Source organism: Protopterus annectens, chromosome 8.part1 (genome assembly GCF_019279795.1).
Source record: "Protopterus annectens isolate FY-2018-M chromosome 8.part1, PAN1.0, whole genome shotgun sequence".
Taxonomy (NCBI): domain Eukaryota; kingdom Metazoa; phylum Chordata; order Ceratodontiformes; family Protopteridae; genus Protopterus; species Protopterus annectens.
In genome coordinates this window covers 310,864,690-310,885,284 of record NC_056742.1, presented here as the reverse complement: position 1 = coordinate 310,885,284, position 20,595 = coordinate 310,864,690, and the positions used below count along the sequence as shown (strand labels likewise).

The 20,595-nt window shown below is 42.4% G+C and overlaps 1 protein-coding gene across 1 annotated transcript in view; it reads left to right on the top strand.

Moving 5' to 3' along the window:
• The window catches only part of GLG1 (golgi glycoprotein 1), a 3,171,999-nt gene that overhangs the window by 2,829,834 nt on the left and 321,570 nt on the right, over positions 1 to 20,595 (top strand). The window contains exon 25 of the mRNA XM_044081599.1: positions 19,702 to 19,809. Coding sequence (XP_043937534.1) covers positions 19,702 to 19,809 — 108 coding nt within the window. The remainder of the gene's footprint in view (positions 1 to 19,701; positions 19,810 to 20,595) is intronic.

Below are 20,595 nucleotides of genomic sequence, written 5' to 3'. Positions count from 1 at the left end.
GCTATGAGGGCTTTGAATTGCCAGTTTCACATGTTGAAATACCAAAACTATCTCCTTTCACAATTGAAGTCTAAGGTAGATGCTCTGGCAGAAGGTATTGAGTGTAAAGAGTTACAAGATTTAGTACATGTTTCTGAACAGGTGGGTAAGCATTCTTTGCAATGTGGTTTTGATGCTGTACAGGCCTCGTCTAGGGTGGCTGCCACTGGGTCAGTTCTTCGCAGGCACGCCTGGCTGAGGGATCAGAATTTATCTGACCATGTTAAGACAAGGATTTTAGATGCTCCTTTACAATCTGATGTGTTGTTTGATTCTCCTGTTGAGGCAGTCTTAAAGAAAATGGAAGACAAGGCTAAGTCTATGCAGACTGTTAAAGATTTTTTGCAGGTTCAGCCTCCGAAGTTTAGTAGAAATTGGCCTACCAAGGGTGGACGTATCCTTCTTATGATTCCCAGTCTAGGGGTAGGTCTAGGCGTGGTAGGGGCAGAGCTCAGGGCTCTTTCAGGCCTAGAACAGGGAGTTCACCTGCACAGTCTTCGGGTGAGGGCAGGGGTCAGTCCTTTCGTAAACAGACCCAATGACTTACCTTTTCAGCTGCCAGAGCCTTCTCGTCTGGCAGCACCTTTGGGAGGAAGGTTGGCACTTTTCAAGGAAAATTGGAGTTTAATTACCCAAGACAGATGGGTATTGGATATCATACACCACGGTTACAGGTTTTATTTCCATACCTTGCCTCCTTTCAAGGGCATGCCAGACGTTCCTCCTCAGCAAAGAATAGAGGCTCACAAACAAATTTCTCTGTTACTTCAAATAGGGGCCATACAGCCGGTCCCTATGCCAGAAGTGGGCCTAGGATTTTATTCTCGCCTGTTCCTAGTACCAAAGAAAGGGAACACATGGAGACCAATTTTGGATTTATCTACCCTCAACACTTATCTGGACATTCCCAAGTTCAAAATGTTGACGTTACAACAGCTTTTGCCTCTGCTGGGCAAAGATCATTGGATGGTAACTTTGGATCTCAAGGAGGCTTACCTTCATGTTCCTATCAGACTGAGTTGCAGGAAGTATCTGCGTTTTGGCTGGGACTTCTCATTATCAGTTCTCTGCATTGCCCTTTGGCTTATCTACTGCGCCCAGAGTGTTCACGAAAGTTCTGGCTCCAGTGATAGCTTTCCTCAGGCTAAAGGAATACAGATCTATCCTTATTTGGACGATTGCCTGATTCTGGCTCAAGGAAGGACGAGCTTCTTCATCATTTGGAATATGTGATAGCAGTGCTAAGATGCCTGGGGTATTCTGTGAGCGAAATAAAGTCCAGTCTAGTACCCTCTCAGGACATGTGCTTTCTGGGTGTAAGACTGAATACAGCATCCCAGATGGCCTTTTGACCCCGGACAAACAAAAGAATCTTTCCCTTTACTTTCATCAATTGTCTCATCAGTCCAGGCTGACTGCAAGGACAGTCCTTCAAGCCTTGGGGTTCATGGCATCTTGTATTCTGGTGCTTCCCAATGCCAAACTGCATATGAGGAAGTTACAATGGTATCTCAAAATGTATGGACACAGCACTGCCAGGATCTGGACACTGTCATTCAAATAATACCTTGCATTCAAAAGGAATTTTTGTGGTGGGCTCAGGAATGTCACCTAAACAAGGGACTCTTTGTGACCCGGCCAGAGGCGAGTCAGATTCTAACGACAGATGCCTCAGACAAAGCTTGGGGAGCTCATCTGAATGGAAAGTGGATACAAGACAAGTGGCCTGCCAGACTACAACATCTACATATCAACTTGAAGGAGATGTTAGCAGTCCAGTTTGCATTAATAGCTTTCAAGGATTTACTTCTTCCAGGGCAGGTGTTGATTCTAACAGACAACACAACTGTCATGTGGTACATCAACAAGCAAGGGGGAACACATTCTTATCCTCTATGCAGGCAAGCAATGATTTTGTGGGAGACTGCTCTCAGTTTACAGCTAAATCTTCAGGCAAGGTTTCTGCCGAGCACAGAACTCCTTAGCAGATGTGTTGAGCAGGCAATTATGGATCCCCACAGTGGAAATTGGATCCTCATGTATTTCAGAAATTGACAGTGTCATGGGGAACTCCAGACATAGATCTGTTCGCTTCTCCACTAAACCACCAGCTGCCAAAGTTTTGCACAAAGGTTTCATCCCACAGCTTGGAAAGTGGATGCTCTTTCTTTCAATTGGAGCAATCTTCATGTGTATGCCTTTCCACCTCTGCCTCTCCTCCCAAAGGTACTACTAAAGGCCAGACAGGACAAGCCAATGATGATTTTGATAGCTCCAGATTGGCCTCGACAGCATTGGTACCCATTACTGAGAAGCCTGGCAGGAGCCTCCATGGCCTTTGCCTTGATTCCACACCTGTTGTCTCAGGAGGACAGTCATTTGCTCAATGTCAAGCTTCACTCTCTTCACCTAACAGCCTGGCATATTCTGTTTTGAACCATAGTGGGTCTCAACTTCCACAGCAAGTTTTGAATGTTATTTTGGAAGCTAGAAGGCCTAGTACAAGGAAAGTGTACGCAGATAAATCGAAGAGATTTTTATTTTGGAGTGCAGCAAAGGATTTTGATGTTTCTGAGCCTAATTTAAGTGTGGCTCTTCAATATCTTACTGAGTTACTGGACAAAGGTTTGTCCTTCTCTTCTATTAAGGTTCATGCTGCAGCAATTTGCTCACTATGATTGTGACCCACCATTGTTTTCTCATCCTTTGTTCAAGGAATTTCTTAGAGGGGCAAAGAATATAAGACCCCCGTAGAGCTCCTACTCCTGCTTGGGATCTCAATTTTGTGTTGGAGAAACTCACTCTACAACCTTTTGAGCCTGCAGCTACTACCGAGTTGAAATATTTATCATGGAAGCCTGCTTTTTTGTTGGCCATTACCTCTGCAAGAAGGGTTTCTGAGTTGCAGGCCCTTATGGCAGTTGAGCCTTTCTTAATTTTCCATAAGGATAGGGTATCTTCATTACTAATCCTTCCTTTATGCCTAAAGTGGTTTCTAGTGTGGCTTTAAACCAAACTATTCATTTGCCTACTTTTTATGCAAATCCCCAAAATAAAGGGGAAAAGATTTTGCACACTTTAGATGTACACAGGCAGTTGCGATATTATTTGGACAGAACTAAAGGGTTCAGGCAGTCTCAGCAGTTATTTGTTTCTTTTGCTTTGAGTTCTCAGGGCAAGCCTGTGTCAAAACAAACTATTTCTAAGTGGATTGGGTTTTGCATTGCTTTCTGTTATTCCCATCATGGCAAGGAGATTCCAGCTGGGATTAGGCCTCATTCCACTAGGGCTACTGCCACTTCGACAGCTTTTTTGAGGGGGGTGGCAACTAAAGATATTTTGGAGGCAGCTACTTGGAGTTCAGTGCATACTTTTTCTAGGCATTATCACCTTCCACTTTATTCTAAATCTAGGGCTGGTTTTGCCACTGCTATTTTGCAGGGCATTTTGGCAGCTCCTGCTTCCTTATAGTTTTGCCATCCTCCCTTACCTCTGCTTTGGGATTCTACCCAAGTGTTGTAAGGACTGCAGCAATGTGAGATGAAGAACATAGTACAGTTTTGTACCTACCATAAATGTAGATGTTCGAAGATCCACATTGCTGCAGTCCAATTTACCCTCCCTCCTTCCCCTCTGTAGTTAGAGGCGGTTGTGTGGGTTGGGTTGTCAATATGGTGTATATATTGTACATATTTTTAGTGCAAGGGTGGTTGGTTGGTTGTTTGCTGTCTTTTGGTTTTGACCTTTCTTTTTAGGGTCTTCTGACATCTGGGGCAAGAAAAGACTGAGGATATGACGTCGGTCATGCGCATTTGTACCCTGACGTCCTGATGTGAGTCAAATGCGCCTTGACCGACGTCAGCCTTATACTTTGATATTCGGGCCGACCGAGGACAGCGGACTACCCAAGTGTAAGGACTGCAGCAATGTGGATCTTCGAACATCTACATTTATGGTAGGTACAAAACTGTACTTTTTGTCTTCCTTCTGGGGGCACCTGACATCTGGGGCAAGAAAAACTGAAGAAAATGGTGTCGGCTGGTTCTTTTATACCCCTGTCGCACTGACGTCAGGGAAGAAGCGACGACATCCGATGCCGGACCTAGACTTTGGAATTCGGCCGACCGAGGACCCGCCTGACAGCAGGAAAACCCATCTGTTATGACTGCAGCTGTATTAGCACTCGAACATCTACATTTATGGTAGGTACAAAACTGTACTTTCCTGGAGTCAGACCCAGTGTATGGGCACTACGGTGCCCAGTTTACCTCATATTCATCAGTACTTAACAGAAATGCTCCACAAGGTCCTATCCTTCTCGTCAATTAAAATTCATGCCTCTGCAATTTCAGCACATTATAATACTGAACCATCCCTCTTCTCTCACCCTCTGTTAAAGCAATTCCTCAGAGGGGCTAAAAATATAAGACCCCCCCTCAATCGAGCCCCTACTCCAGCCTGGGACCTTAATTTTGTTTTGGAAAAGCTCACTCTCCTTCCATTTAACCAGCTGCAACTGCAGAGTTGAAATTCCTTTCTTGGAAAACAGCCTTCCTTCTAGCCATCACTTCAGCAAGAAGAGTGTCCGAATTGCAGGCCCTCATGGCAGTGGGAGCCCTTCATTATCTTCCATGCAGACAGGATTTCCCTCAGGACCAATCCTTCCTTTATACCCAAGGTAGTGTCTAGTGCGGCTCTAAATCAGTCCATTCAGTTGCCTACCTTTTTCTCTAATCCACAAAACAAAGGAGAATGAATTCTGCACTCTTTGGACGTGTACAGATAACTTGGATTTTATTTGGACATGACTAAGCCTCTCAGAAAATCTGAACAGCTGCTAGTTGGCTTTGCTGCAGGGGCAGAGGGGAAGGGCATTTCAAAGCAAACCACTTCTAAATGGATAGCCCATTGCATTAATTTCCGCTATAAGCACCATAGGTATCCTACCCCACAGGGGATAAGATCACATTCCACCAGGGCTGCATCTACCTCTACGGCCTTTCTCAGAGGACTACCTACCAGGGACATCCTAGAATCTGCTACCTGGAGCTCTGTTCATACCTTCACCAGGCATTACCACATGCCTATTTTTTCTAAATCTAGAGCTGGTTTTGCCACTGCAGTTTTGCAGGGCTTAATAGCTGGTACTAATGCTGTCCATCTGCCTCCTTCCTTCCTTAGCTTTGGGAATCTACCCAAATGTAATGACTGCAATAGTGAAACGTAAAGAACATAGTACAGTTGTGTACACTTACCATAAATGTAAATGTTCGAGTGTATTCACTGTTGTAGTCCTGGTTACCCTCCCTCCAGTCTCCAGACTTCTCTTGGCTCTGCCTTTCCTTCCTCTTTGGTGTATTTGTGCTTTCTGGTGTATTTGTTTTTTGTTGGAGGTGTAACATAACACATAATTGCTTCCCATTATGGGGGCACCTGACATCTGGGGCAATAAAAACTGATGTAATGGCGTTGGCTGCATGTTTTATACCCCTGATGACCTGACATCATGGAAGAAGAGAGAGCATCCAATGCAGGAATCCAAGACTTTGATATTCAGGCCGGCTGAGGTCTACCTGCAGGCACATAACCCAAATGCAATGACTGCAATAGTGAATACACTTGAACATCTACATGTATGGTAAGTGTACACAACTGTACTTTATTTGTATCCTTTTCACCTAACAAATTGGGCATGCCAGTTTCTAAAGTTACCTAGGGCACATGGTTAACTGATTGCATGTCCATTGCCTACAGTGAAAGAGGGTTGTCCTTGTTCAAGCCTCCTAGAGTTCATTCCACAAGGTCTACAGCTGTATCCTCAGTGTTTAGGTCAAGGACTTCCATTGATGGCATTTGAGCAGCTGCCACTTGGTCCAGTGCTTTTTACAGATTGGATTTAATTTCTAGGAAGAGAGCTGCTTTTGGCTCTCAAGTATTCTTGAAATATCCTTCATGAGGCCCACCTGAGGCTTATCTAGCTGTGGACTTTGTCTCATCAGTCGAGGAATGTATGAAAATAACATCATCAGATAAAAAGTTATGTACTCCCCATAATTCTTCCTCCTAACCTCTTTCCCATTGCTGTTGGAGAGACCTTAGGGATATTACTTTCAGAACTTTTTCCTTGTTTGAGCTCCAGTAGTAACGTTATGGTTAGTACATAACTTTTTTTTTCTCTCTGCCTTGCCCTTTGGACTATCCACTGCAGCAAGTGTGTTCACATTGTGTAGCTCGAGTTGTAGCTTTTTACAGGCTACAGTGTATCCATTTTCTTTTTCTGTTTGGATGATTTGCTTATCTTTGCAGAGTACTTTTCTGGTTGTCGGGAATCTCTCACTTTGGTGAGAGAACAGCTTTTCTTACACAGGAAAAAAACAGATTTAGAGCTATTTCTAAGGTTTTCCACTCTGACGTCTGTCCCCTTGAGGAAATACTTCATGATTTTGGGTATCTATTATTCTCATGATAACCCTGGCAAGACACCATATGAGGAAGATACAGTAGTGTCTGATGTTTGTTCCCAGCAATATCATCCCTTGTGTTTTCAAATCCCAGTGCAAGGGTTTGTCAGTAGATAATTTACTTGCTGGAGGCGATTAAGTATCCCTAAGTATGCATTTCTCCTTCTTCCTTCTTCCAAAGCATTCAGTCATCACAGACTCCTTGGACTTTGCATGGGGAGCAGTTTCAGGATGGATAATAGTTCAAGGTGTATGGGTCACCTTGGACAGATGCAAGCACATAAATATAAGAGATGTTTACCCTGGTCAAGGCACTTAATTCTCTGAATCATCTGTGGTCCACAGGGCCTCTTCAATTATTTCAGAGCTTACCACAGTCATTTGGTGCATCTACAAGTGGGGGGACCAGATTGTGCCCCTTTGTAGACTAGCTATGTTAGCATGGGATATAGCTTCAGGGCACATTCTCACTCTGCAGCCATCCTTCATTCTGTCAGATCAGTGTTTTATGGTAGACAAGTTGAGCAGGATGCGGCAGACCCCCTTGTATGAAAACTTGAAAACTTACAGGCAGTCTTCTAAGATTTGATCCATCTGTAGGAGTTCATCTTGTAGACCCATTTGCTGCTTCTCTAAATTATCCGCTGGCACGAATTTGCTCCAGGACTTCCATGAAGAAGGCTTGGAAGACCAATGCCTTTTTTCTCTTTGGATAGAAATGATTCTGTATGCTTTTCCACCCTTTCCACTGATATTCAGGGTACTTCTCAAGATTCAGAGGGAATCCGCAAAGATCATTGTGTTGGCTCCCTTTCTGGACCAGGCAGTAATGTTTTCTGCATGCTTTGATTAAGCTTGTGGTGATTTCCCCTGGCTATTTTCAAAAGGAGAATCATCTTCACCTTCTCTTAAAAGGTCAGGGCAGCTTGATACACCTCAACCCAAATCAACGTCAAGGGTCTTAATTCCCTTTATGCACCTGTTTAATGAGGAAGTGCAGCAGGTACTAAGGGATGCAAGAAAGCCTGCTACTAGAAAATCATATATTAGCAAGTGGAAAAATATTTTATAGTTGGTGCCAAGAACATAAGCAGCACCCTTTCAGGGTTAGTTTTCTGGTTTTGCTTTATTTGTCTGTTATTTTCCAATGGCCTTTCTTACTCCTCCATCAGGGTTAATTTGTTGGCCATTTCAGCATGTCTGCGCATGGGTCTTCCTCTTTCAAATCATTCTCATGTCAAAATGTCTATGAAAGGGGTTTTATTTGAGGCCTCCAAGAAAACTGGTGGTCCATCCTTGGGATGTTAATTTTATGTTAGAAAAGTTAATGTGCTCCATCTAAACTAGCTGATTTGGCTGACATGAGGTTCTTAACATGGAAAGCAGTTTTACTGATTGCCCTGGTCTCTGCAAGAAGAGTATCAAAGTTGCATGCTTTTATGGTGAGTCAGTCCTGTCTCATTTTCCAGAGAAACAAGGTTTCTTTGAGAACTAATCTGTCTTTTATGCCTAAAGTGGTATGTAAGTCTACTTTAAACCAAGCTATCTATTCCCTTTTTTTTTTTTTTTTTTTTTACTGGTCCTAAAAATGAGGGAGAAGGGATAACTCCGTACCTTGGACCCTGACAACTTGGGAACTATCCTGACCTAACTAAATCTTTCAGATTTTTGGATCTGTTGTTCAGTTCTTGGGAAGGTAAGAAGGGACAACCTGTGTAAATACAGACTGTTTCCAAATGATTGCCTAAGGCTACTACCCTTTTATATTCAACACAAAAAAAAAATATTCCAGGCAGGGTCCAAGGCCACTCTATCAGGGCATTGGCTTCATCTGTGGCTTTTTGCAAAGGGTTGTAGTCTAGAACTATTTCTAGAAGTGGCAACTTGGTCCTCTCTGCATGTTTTTACAAGGCACTTACAAGGTGGTTCCTTCTGTAGGTCTAGAGCGAGCTTTGTTAGGACCATTTTCCATGGGTGCTGAATCCTTTCCACTCCCAAAAATTGTAAGATACGATAATCTACCTGGATAGCTTAGGCTACTGCAGCAGTGATCAGTATGAAAAACATAGTACCAGTTTATAAGTAAACTTAACCTAACAGTGGATGATTGAATGATCACAGCTGCAATAGCTGCTTTCTCCCTCCACCCCCTTGTATTTTGGTGTGTTGTCTATGCTAGGGTGTGGACTGTTATTTTTTTGTTTTTCCTAGCATTGTGCTTTCAATGCTTAGTCTCTGTCTGTCTGACATGAAAGTTCTAAATGGCTTGGTGTCCAAACCTGTCTTTAGTCAGCTGAGCACTAGCTGTGACTGATTGTTTGGGTGTATGGAAAGGTGTCTTGAAACTTTGGTAGTTGGCCTGCTGTTCTATCCAATGCAGGATAAAGCTCGTAGCTTAGGCTGCTACACAGTAATCATTCAAACGTCTCCTGTTATGTTAAGTTTACTTCCCCAACTGTACTTTATTTCTAGTGTTGTCTTGTGAGAACTTTGCCATCACTACCATTATGTAACTGCATCTCTGTCACACTGTTGCAGACGAGTATTAAATGGTTGTCAGTGAACATGAGACAGTTGCTACATTGTCTCAGAATGTCCATTTCAACCAAGCTGGCTGCAGAGGCAGGAAGTACAAATCCATTGTTCTGTTTGTTTACTACTGTAGGCTGGAGGAAGGATAGTGCCTAAGAGATTAATAGTTGCTTGTCTGGAGTGCTGTCAAAGACAGGCAGTACAAGTCTGTGCACGAAGAACAACAGGCGACTTCATGCAACTACTATTGAGTGTGTTTAGAATTTCTGGATTAAATCATATAAAGAGAGCTGGGGTTCTAAATGCTTGCCTTTAGAGGTCTAGCAATGAGCAGCTCCTTGCAAATACAGGCAACTTATGATAGTCAAGAAGATTAAAAAAATGAAATGAGTACACTTGCCAGTAGCAACTTGGTGCAATACAGGGTTCTACAAGCAAGCAAGCAGAGGTCTAGAAATGGCTTAATTCTTCCTCTTCTCTCCCTAGAGTTTAAACCAGTGATTTTTGACTCTTATGCCAGCAAATGCATGTATACTAGGGGAAAAAAAGGTGCTAACTACTACACCCAGGCAATTCCAAAATACTTACTCCTTCTTACCTCACTCAGACTACACCCAATCTAATTGCTGATACTTTCAACTCATTTTTCTCGGACACTGTTACTTCCCTAGCATCTACCTTATCTCCTCAGTCTACTCAAGCACCTCACTCCCTAAACAATAATCCCCCCTCTTTCAAACTGCAACCAGTCTCGACAGATCTCATCTATACCTTACTTACGAAACTTAAACCTTGTACCCCCTCAGCTGACCTCATCCCAGCTGAGTACCTACAAATTGCAGCCAAAGCACTTGCCTTTCCTGTCTCCATTTTAATTAATCGAACCATAACTGAAGGCATTATCCCAACCCTCTGAAAGGTCTCTCATATCATTCCACTTCATAAGGGTGGTAACTCAAACGAGCTCTTAAACTTTCGTCCCATAGCTTTACTTTCTCCATTAGCTAAAATCATAGAAAGATGTGTACATAGGCAATTACTTGACCATCTCCTCCAAAACAATCTCCTAGCAGATTGCCAACACGTTTTTAGACCTTATCACAGCACTAGTACTGCTCTCTTGTCATTCACTGACCATATTAATAAAAATCGGAATAACAACTTGCTGTCCTCAGCTCTATTCTTAGACCTCTCTAAGGCCTTTGATATGGTCAACCATACTCTCTTACTAAACATCCTTAAATCTTTTGATTTGGACTCTCAGGCTATCCAGTGGTTTAATTCCTACTTAGAAAATAGACGACAAGCAGTGCTATGGGAAAATCGCTTATCTCTTCTTCCTATCAAAATAGGAGTACCACAAGGCTCAATACTGGGTCCTCTCCTCTTTTCTGTTTTTATTAACAACCTAAATAAGTCCCTTCCACAATCCATCTGTATTCAATATGCCGACGACTCAACACTGATATGTTCAGCATCCTCCCCAGTTGAGCTTCAGACTACTACACAAAAAGTCTTCACAGCAGCCAAAAACTGGTTCCACCAATATTGCCTCTTACTGAATCCCAAAAAGACTAAATTATTACTTTTCACACCTTCACAAAAGTCATCTTCTTTTACCTTCAATATAACTTCTAACAATGGCACTATAATATCCCCTGACCCTACTACCAAACTTATTGGTGTCACAATAGACCACAATCTCAACTTTGATTCCCACATTAACTTAACCATCAAGTCAGTCAATAGAAAACTTGGTTCTCTCTATAGGCTTAAACCCTTCCTTACCACCTCAGCCAGAAGTACTATAGCACAAACACACCTGCTCTCTACCTTTCTTTATACCTCACCGATTTTTACAAACTTATCTAAATCTAATTTCAATAAACTAGCAACAGCATATAACAATATAGCCAGATTTGCAACAGGAGCCCCTTTTCATACCCATCATTGCTCTAATCTTAAACAACTAGGCTGGCTGGAACTACAAAATCAAATACGACTACAGCAACTAACAAAATCTTCTATCAGCCTTCTAATACCACTGTACTTAGTTCCCTTATTACTCCCTATAAAAACATCTCTGCCTTACGCTCTGCCACCAAGCTTCTAGCTGCCTCCTATAAATCCAACAACAAAGCTGGGGACAGTCTCTTCTTCAACTGTACTGCACCTATCTGGAACAAGCTTCCAAGTGAACTTACTGCAATTACCTCTTTACCTACTTTCAAGAAGCATCTAAAAACTTTGCTTAATTCCCAATGGCTCTGCCCTTGTACTAACCCTGACTAAACTTTTTTTTTCTCCTCTACCTTTTCCTAGACTTTATAATCTTTACTAGGTAACTAAAGCACTTTTGTTTTTCTATTCTCTATTTATCATTTCCACTGAGATAGACAAAAAAAAAGGCACCTATTGGATTTTCTTGATTATGCTTATGAAATAATTATATACTACTTATGAAATAGTTATATACTACTTTCCAATTGTAAAATATATCCTTTTATATAACAAGTGTTCTATATTACTGTCTTTTTGTGGAGCTTTTCTCCCCGGGCCTCTACTGAAAATGGACATGTATCCAGCTAGACTAGCCCGGTCAACAAATGTAAAATAAAATAAATAATAATGAAATTAATTTGTATGAGGGGCCTATATATTACAACACAAGGATGAGCAGATTAAAAAAAATATGGAAAGAAGGGTAAACTTTCTAGGTTGTGCACTAAACAGACAAAGATAAGACAGGTAACTGGAACTTCAGCAGTATAAGGGGAATAATCTCTCCGTCAGATGTATTTGTTCCCTGTAGTATACACTGATGGTATGAGACTGGGAGAAGCTTTCAGAGACAATTTATTGTACTGGTTGGCTAGGTAGGCACCCTGCATGATAGATCTATGGAATTCGAAGGATGGGAAAAAGTACTTGTGTAGCTTACACAACTGATGCTGTTGTGCTCACTGATAATAGCAATGAAAAAGGAGAGGAAAGGACTTGGTAGTCAAATTATCATTAGGGAGAGAGAGAGAGAGACACTGGTTAACCAACAAAACTGTAATAACTCTGAGATCAGACAAAACGGTGCCTCAGAGATACTAGATGCAGTTAAAAAAATAATGCTCTTACAACATAATGCTTCAAAATCGTTCTGACTGAAAATTAAAATAAAAAAAGTGAAATATAGCTGTTTACATTCCTGGTGTGGCGATATCAGATTAAATTATTTTCCACGGAAGTGATCTTAATCCAGGCAAGCCAAAATGACCAACAGCAAACCCAAGGCTTGGTGATGCATGGAACTAAGGAACAAATTACCATATGCAGAGTGCATCAGGGTTCTGTATGTGACTAAATGCAGTATTGGTATTGATTTCTGAAGCTGGCATACTCAACACTTCAGAGATCAGTGCTAGTACTGTACTTCTGTACCATTGGCACCTGCCAATTGTGTTCACTGGCAACTTGGACCCAGGCCATCTGTCCCCTTTGTCCTGTCCTACTTCTGGCTCTTTGAGAATAAAGTTTACATTGGCCCTTCTTGCTGCTAGATTTGGCTTGTTGAGCTATGGCTTTTCTGGTCTGTTTGGCTGCTCTCATTGTTTGGGAATGTTCTGTATTCTGCTGGGGGTTTATTTGTAGATGCTGCAATCTGCAGATGGCATCTCAAAGATGAATAGTCGTGTGTACCCCTCAGAATGATTTATGAAAGGACCCTGTTTAGAGGGTACTTGTTATCCTTCCTCCATGTATCTTTGAATGGCTATTCCACCTGCATTTGTGGGGTTTTTTTTTTTTTTTTGTACATTATTTTGAGTGGTTTGCCTTACAGTTATGGATTTCTTTGATGTTCTTCATGTTTCACTGTTGCAGTCATTACATTAGGGTTATCCTGCTGGCAGGTTGCCCTCAGTCAGCCTGAATTCCAAAGTCTTGGGTCCTGCGTCAGTTGCTGTTGCCTCTTCCCTGACGTCAGGTCATCAGGGGTATAAAAGATGCAGCCGACGCCATTTTATTCAGTCTTTCTTGCCGCGTGGTGCCCGAAGCAGAAGCAGTTCGCAAGTGCCTGTCAGCCGACTCCTGCGATTTTCATGTTCGAGTTTCAGATCCGAAGTCTTCATTAAAAGCCAAGTACCCCGTTGGGGAAACTTTTTTCTTGCTCCAGACCGATGTCAGAAAAAGTTAATAATTGTATTTCTTGTGGGAAGCAAATACCTCATAAAGACTTTCATTCTTACTGTATTCATAGGTTCATAGGTTCATACTAGGCTATCTGCCCTAGGGCATTTATAAGCCTAGCCAGAGAGTGTTTGGCTTTCGCCACCCATTTTAAATTAATTTTGCTATGCCCTTTTTCGAGGTTAGTATACTGTGCCTCTGTCTAACAGTAACACAGAAGTGATACCCAGGGTAAACCTACGATCTCCCATTCACTCATCAAGATTCCTCTTGAAGAGAGTCAATGAGGGACTCTGCCTAACCTGGACTGGGATTTTATTCCAGAGTGAAGGGAGCCTCTGGGTTATGAATCTGTCCCTCCAGCATGTCCTATTTATTTCAGTGCTGAGGTTCAAGTCTCTCGTGCACGTGGCTCGATGGGATTTGGATTTTCTGATGTGCAGCATGTCCATTAATTCCGGGTTGGACATTGCTTTATACGTCAGGCACAGATAGCCTCTGAGCAGGCGATATGCCACTGAGTAGAGCTGGAGTTTCTTTAACCGGGCAGCATATGGCATCTGTTTGAGCCCTTTGATCCTTTTGGTGAGGTACTTTTGGGGTCTTTCCAGTTGCTGCAGTTGTCTGGTAAGGTACATCCCAAAAGGGGCATTATACTCAATTATGGGCCTGATGAGGGATGAGTAAAGAGGCACAATGACCTCCCCTGATCTAGATGTGAATCCCTTCATGATTAGGTGGGCTATATAAAATGTTTTTCTAACCACTTTGGCCATTGGCCACGTGGTTGTCAAATGAGAGATTGCTATCAACTTGGGTCCCCAGGTCCCTAATTACTTCTGTACTTAATGGATTACCACCTATGTGGTAATTTGTGGGCACTTTGTTTTTGCCAAAGGGGATGACTATACACTTTTTGGCGTTTAGCTTGAGGCCGTGGCTCTGGCACAAGTTGTCTGTTTCTATGAGGCCCTTTTGGAGGATGAGCAGGCATCGGCTTCTGAGGGTGTATTCAGACCTAAACAATTATATATTAAACCAACTTCGCAAAGAAACAAGTTCACCAGCCACAAGGACAGGCCTCCATGCCCAAAAAACAGATGCTCAAAATGGCCGAAGACTTAATTGCCTTGATCAGGGGTTCCCATCCCCCTCCTGATAAGAGGCCTAGGCAAGAGACAGACTATGAATCTTTAGATCAGGTTTCCATTTCTTCTGATTCCTCTTCTGATCAGGAATATTCTCTTCCCCCATATGAGGATTCTGATGCTGAAGAATCAATTCCTTCAGCTTCTCCTCCTGAGGACTACTCTTTTGAGGAAACCTTGCATACCAAGAGGGAGCACTTCCACTGGGAGAGCCAAGATTTTTCAGAATCTAAGAAAAGGCTCAGAGACTTCCTTTTACTGCCTCAACACAGGCCTCTAGCTATTCCACCTGTGTTGGACATTGTAGATGATGTGTTCTTGGAGTCTAGTCTGACTCATGACTCTTTACCCTCCAGCTCCTGTTAAGCCGGACAGATACTACAGGGTCCCTGACTCTCATAAATTCCTTTTCAAAAATCCTACTGCAGACCCAGAAACTATTTCTCAGGGTCCGAAAGGGTTCAAGGCTTCTACTGCAAAAAACCCTACCCTCTCTGACAGGGATTCTAGGGCTCTGGATAGATGGGGAAAAAAGATTTACACATCTGCTATTTCGGCTATAAGGGCCTTAAATTGCCAGTTTCATATGCTCAAATATCAGCAATATATCATGACACTGCTTAAACAGAAAATGATGGCAAATTCTGAATGTGCAGAAAACAAAGAAATGCAGGATTTATTGCATGCAGCTGAACAAGTTGGAAAGCATACTTTGCAATGTGGGTTTGATTCTCTGGAGGCCTCCTGCAGGGCGGCTGTTACGGGTTCTGTCATTAGGAGACATGCTTGGTTAAAGTAACAAAATCTGCCTGACCATGTTAAAGCAAAATTATTAGATGCTCCTTTACAACATGATACCTTGTTTGGTGTTAAGGCAGAAGAGGTGTTAAAGAAAATGGAGGACAAAGCTAAATCTATGCAAACGGTCAAGAATTTCTTACAGGTACAGCCACCTAGATTTAGCAGACACTGGCCTACAAAGAATTGGTCCTTTCCAGTCTCAGACAGACCTCAAAGGGGCAGATCCAGATGCCCTAGAAGGCAGATCACAGCCGCAAGGATCCTACAGGTCTAAGCAGTGGAGTGCGTCTACCTCCAAAGGTGGAGAGGACAAATCACAACCATACAGGAAACAGTCCCAATGACTTCCCCCTGCCTGCACCAAGCACTTATCTTCTGGCAGCACCCTTAGGGGGAAAACTAGCACTTTTTTCTCAAAATTGGCACATTATAACCCAGGACAAATAAGTTCTAGACATAGTGTCACAAGGCTACAAGTTTCATTTCCATACCCTACCAAGGGCAAAAGGTTGGCCAGACCTGCCAAAAAATCAATGGGCAGAGGCTCATAAACAAGTCGCAGCTCTCATGGACATGAGGGGGCTATTCAACAAGTGCCACAGCAAGAGCAGGGACAAGGATTTTACTCAAGACTGTTCTTGGTACCCAGAAAGGACAAAGCATGGAGACCAATACTGGACCTATCTATTTTAAACACTTTCCTGGATATACCAAAATTCGGGATGTTGACCTTACAGCAGCTTCTGCCAATGCTGGGCAGCAAGGCTTGGCTCGTGACTTTAGACCTAAAAGAGGCATACCTGCATGTCCCAATCAGACAATTATGAAGAAGATACCTCAGATTCAAGGCTGGCTCAAAGCATTACCAATTCTCTGCACTGCCCTTTGGCTTTTCTAATGCGCCCAGGGTCTTCACAAAGTGCCTGGCACCAGTAATTGCTTACTGCAGACAAAGAGGAATACAAATAATATCCTTACTTGGACTGCCTCATACAAGCAGAGAACAAGGACATTCTACTGCAGCATCTGACGTTTGTGATAAGACTTTCAACATGCCCCCAGGGTACACAGTCAACAAAAAGAAATCAAAACTAGTACCCTCTCGAGATAATATTCCTGGGTGCAAGCTTAAATACAACTGCCCAGATGGCTTATCTCACACCAGACAAACAAAGGCAACTGACTACCTATTTCAAGGAAATGGCAACAAAGGCCCAGTTATCTCCAAGAAAAATTCTGCAGGCTTTGGGCTTCATGGCATCCTGCATCTTACTAATTCCATATGCAAGACTGCATATGAGGAAAATTCAATGGTACCTAAAATGTGTCTGGACACAACATTGCCACAGTCTGGAAACAATGATTACTCTAATTCCCTGTCTGCAACAGGAGTTTCGATGGTGGGCAAAGGCTTGTCACCGAAACAAGGAACAGCCATTCTCACTAAACCCAGCCAGGCAGAGCCTAACGACGGATGCATCAGATTATGCCTGGGGGGCACACATGGCAGGAAGAGGCATTCAGGGCACCTGGTCCACAAACCAAAAGCATCTACATATCAATCAAAAAGAGATGCTAGCTGTTCAAAATGCCCTGACAGCCTTCAAGGACCTACTTCATCTGGGGCATCTACTGATGAAGACAGACATCACCATGGTCATGTGGTACATAAACAAGCGGGGGGGGGCACACATTCTTATCCCCTGTGCAGACTAGCCATGGCTTTAAGGGACACAGCATTGACTTACCAAGTTCATTTGCAGGCACAGTTCCTGCCAGGAAAGGAAAATACTCTGGCAGACGAACTAAGCAGAAACCTCATGGATCCCCACGAGTGGCACCTGGATCCACAAGTCTTCAGCATGACAAAGAAATGGGGACGCCCAGACATAGATCTGTTTGCCTCCCCTCAAAACAATCAACTAAAAAGATTCTGCACAAGGACTTATCACAGACAAGCTTGGAAAGTGGACGTCTTAACTTTCAACTGGACAAACCTATCAGTATATGCCTTTCTTCCACTGCCTCTCTTCCCCAAGGTGCTCATAAAGGTCAGGCAGGAGAAGCCAAAAATGATTCTGATTGCCCCAGACTGGCCATGCCAATACTGGTATCTGATCTTAAGGAACTTGTCCCAATGCCCAGCCTGGACCTTACCTCAAATACCTCATCTACTGTCCCAGCAAAACAATCAGATTCTGCACAGCCAACTCAGGACCCTAAACCTGGCAGCATGGCGGATAATGTAGCCATACAAACCACACCTCTCAGTAAAGCTGTGATGGATGTCATTTTAGAAGCCAGAAGGCCTAGTGCTAGAAAATCCTATGCTGGGAAATGGAAGAGATTTTGCGCTTGGAACCAAACTCAAGGAACTGATACAGCTGTCCCAAATATTCCTCAGATTTTGCTATATTTAACTGAGATGCTGGACAAAGGCCTATCTTCTTCATCAATTAAAATCCATGCCTCTGCCATTTCGGCTCATTACAATACAGAGCCACCACTTTTTTCTCATCCTTTATTAAGGCAGTACCTCAGAGGAGCCAAAAACTTAAGGCCTCCAAGGAGAACGCCAATACCTGCATATGTCTTGGAAAAACTCACCTTACCTCCTTTTGAGCCAGCTGCTACTGCAGATTTAAAGTTCTTATCTTGGAAAATAGCTCTGCTCTTAGCAATATCTTCTGCAAGATGAGTTTCAGAGCTACAGGCTCTCATGGCTGTGGAACCCTTTATCATTTTTTATCCAGATAGGGTCTCTCTGAGAACAAACCCTACATTTATGCCTAAGGTGATATCCAGTGTAGCTCTTAACCAAACAATTAATTTGCCAACTTTTTATCCAAATCCACAGAACAAGGGGGAGTAAATTTTGCATTCTTTGGACGTACACAGACAACTTAAATTCTACTTGGACAAAACTAAAGTTTTCAGAAAGACAGAACAAGTACTAGTGGCATATGCCACAGCATCACAAGGAAAGGCTATCTCCAAGCAAACTATTTCAAAGTGGATATGTCACTGCATTCGTTTCTGCTATTCACAGCATGGCAAACCAGTGCCTAAGGGCATTAGGCCACATTCAACCAGAGCTGCAGCCACTTCTGCAGCCTTTCTCAGGGGAGTACCAACCAAAGACATTTTAGAGGCTGCTACTTGGAGTTCAGTGCATACCTCTACAAAACATTACAATCTGCCTCTTTACTCTAAATCCAGGGCAGGTTTTGCCACTGCAGTTCTGCAGGGCCTCATAGCCGCTCCTAATGCTGTTTAGCTCCAGCCCCCCAACCATAACTTTGGGACTCAGCCCAAATGTAATGACTGCAACAGTGAAACACGAAGAACATAGTACAGTTGTGTACACTTACCATAAATGTAGATGTTAGAGTGTATTCACTGTTGCAGTCCAGGTTACCCACCCGCCATCCCCCTTAGTTTTGCTGGAACTTATCTTCACTTCTCTAATCTATACAACCTAGGTGGTGTATTTGCTTATAGATGAAGGTAAAGCTTATTTTTGGTGCATGTATGTTTTATTTACATAATTATTAGCCAAATCTTTTGGGGGCACCTGACATCTGGGGCAAGAAAAACTGAATAAAATGGCGTTGGCTGCATCTTTTATACCCCTGACGACCTGACATCAGGGAAGAGGCGACAGCAACCGACACAGGACCCAAGACTTTGGAATTCAGGCCGACTGAGGGCAACCTGCCAGCAGGATAACCCTAATGTAATGACTGCAACACTGAATACACTCTAACATCTACATTTATGGTAAGTGTACACAACTGTACTTTCTATGGCCATCAGATCTGGTTGGATAGTACACATCAAGACACAGTTTGAATGCAGCTTAGGTAACTACCATGTTTTTTATTTCATTGATTCAGGATGATTATCTTCTCTCTTAGTGAATATTGGAATTCATTATATTTGAGAGAGGAATTGCATTGCCATACTTTAAGAGAAGATGATAATTTAAAGGTGTTTTTAGAGAATGTTGTTCCATCAGTCTCTGTTAATTTAAATGACGTTTGCTGCATTTAGGGCCATTTAACTGATCATAAGTTCAGAACTGGGAAGAGTGAAGCTGAGTACACCTTCCTGATAATGCTGTAGTCTTGGGTGCTACAGCTAGAGATCTTTAAGTATGGCTGAGAGTGCTCTTTCAAGAAAGTGATTCTAATTTGTAGCTGCTGCATCCCGCCCTCTGAAAGACCATCTGATGTGTCAAGTACTCTTGTGTCAATAATTATAGATATTTTTGTATTTGTTGCATATGGGACCATTTTGCATTTTCGTCATAATGTGGGCTGAAGTGTTAGGACTGAAGTAAAGGTACATCTTGGGGCACAGCACCTGCCTGCAGTTTCACACTTCACAGTGTAATGTAGTCATGCATTTCTTTTACACACACCTGTGATGACAGATTCTGTGTTGTGATGTTCGTGTGACATATTTTAAGGTTCTTTTGAAGGGTCATTTGTATTGCAGTTCTGCACAGAGTGATTTGATTTCTTTTGTTTTGGATTTAGATCACTACTTTATGTGCAGAGGAAGCTGCAGCTCAGGAACAGACAGGGCAAGTGGAGGAGTGCCTGAAAACCAATCTCTTGAAACTTAAATCTGAGGCCTGCAAAAAGGTAAGATTTGCAAATTTTAATGCAGTGGAACGAAATGTACTGCTACTGAAGGGTTTCCGAGCATATTCTGGAAGGCAGTAAAAAGTCATCTTCCATATTTAATATCAAAAGAATTGCCTTTTTAAGATAAGTTGTCACTAGCAGGTCTTTTTTCACAAGTACCTCCAAGCCTGCTTGTGGAGCTCTGGACTTATTTTGGCTGTCTTCAGGTGGTAACTCATTTGATTTCCTCTAGTTTTGACCGTAGTTCAACAAATTACAGTGCATGCCATGTCAGCATGCTAATTAGGACTGTATTTTTATTCCTTCACTCTCCATTTTTCTGCTACTCTCCTTATTGGAAAGCTGGCATATTTGGTACCTAACCAGATCAAAACCTTCAGTGTGTTCATCTTGACACGGGATCATGATTCATCTGTCTCGACAGCAAAAGAACTGTGAAGGACCAAATTACATAGAAATAAATGGAATATGTGGAAACAATGTATGCAAAGTAATGTTCAGCAAGAGGAAAGAGGTTTAACTGAATGCAGGAATTCAGCAATTTATGTAATGTTGGAGTGAGTAATTATAAGAGAAACTTGTGAGGTATAATGCAGGAATATGACTTAATATGGTTTGTTTTCTTTTAATGTATATGTACTCATGTCTTAAGTGATAATTTTATGAAGGTGTTTTTTAAGCTGCTTTGAGTGTTAATACTTTATTTTATAAAATGACTGAGAAAGCTAGTCTGGCAGTGTTAAGGCTGTGAGCTGTAGTTCTTATGTTACAAATTTTGATTTC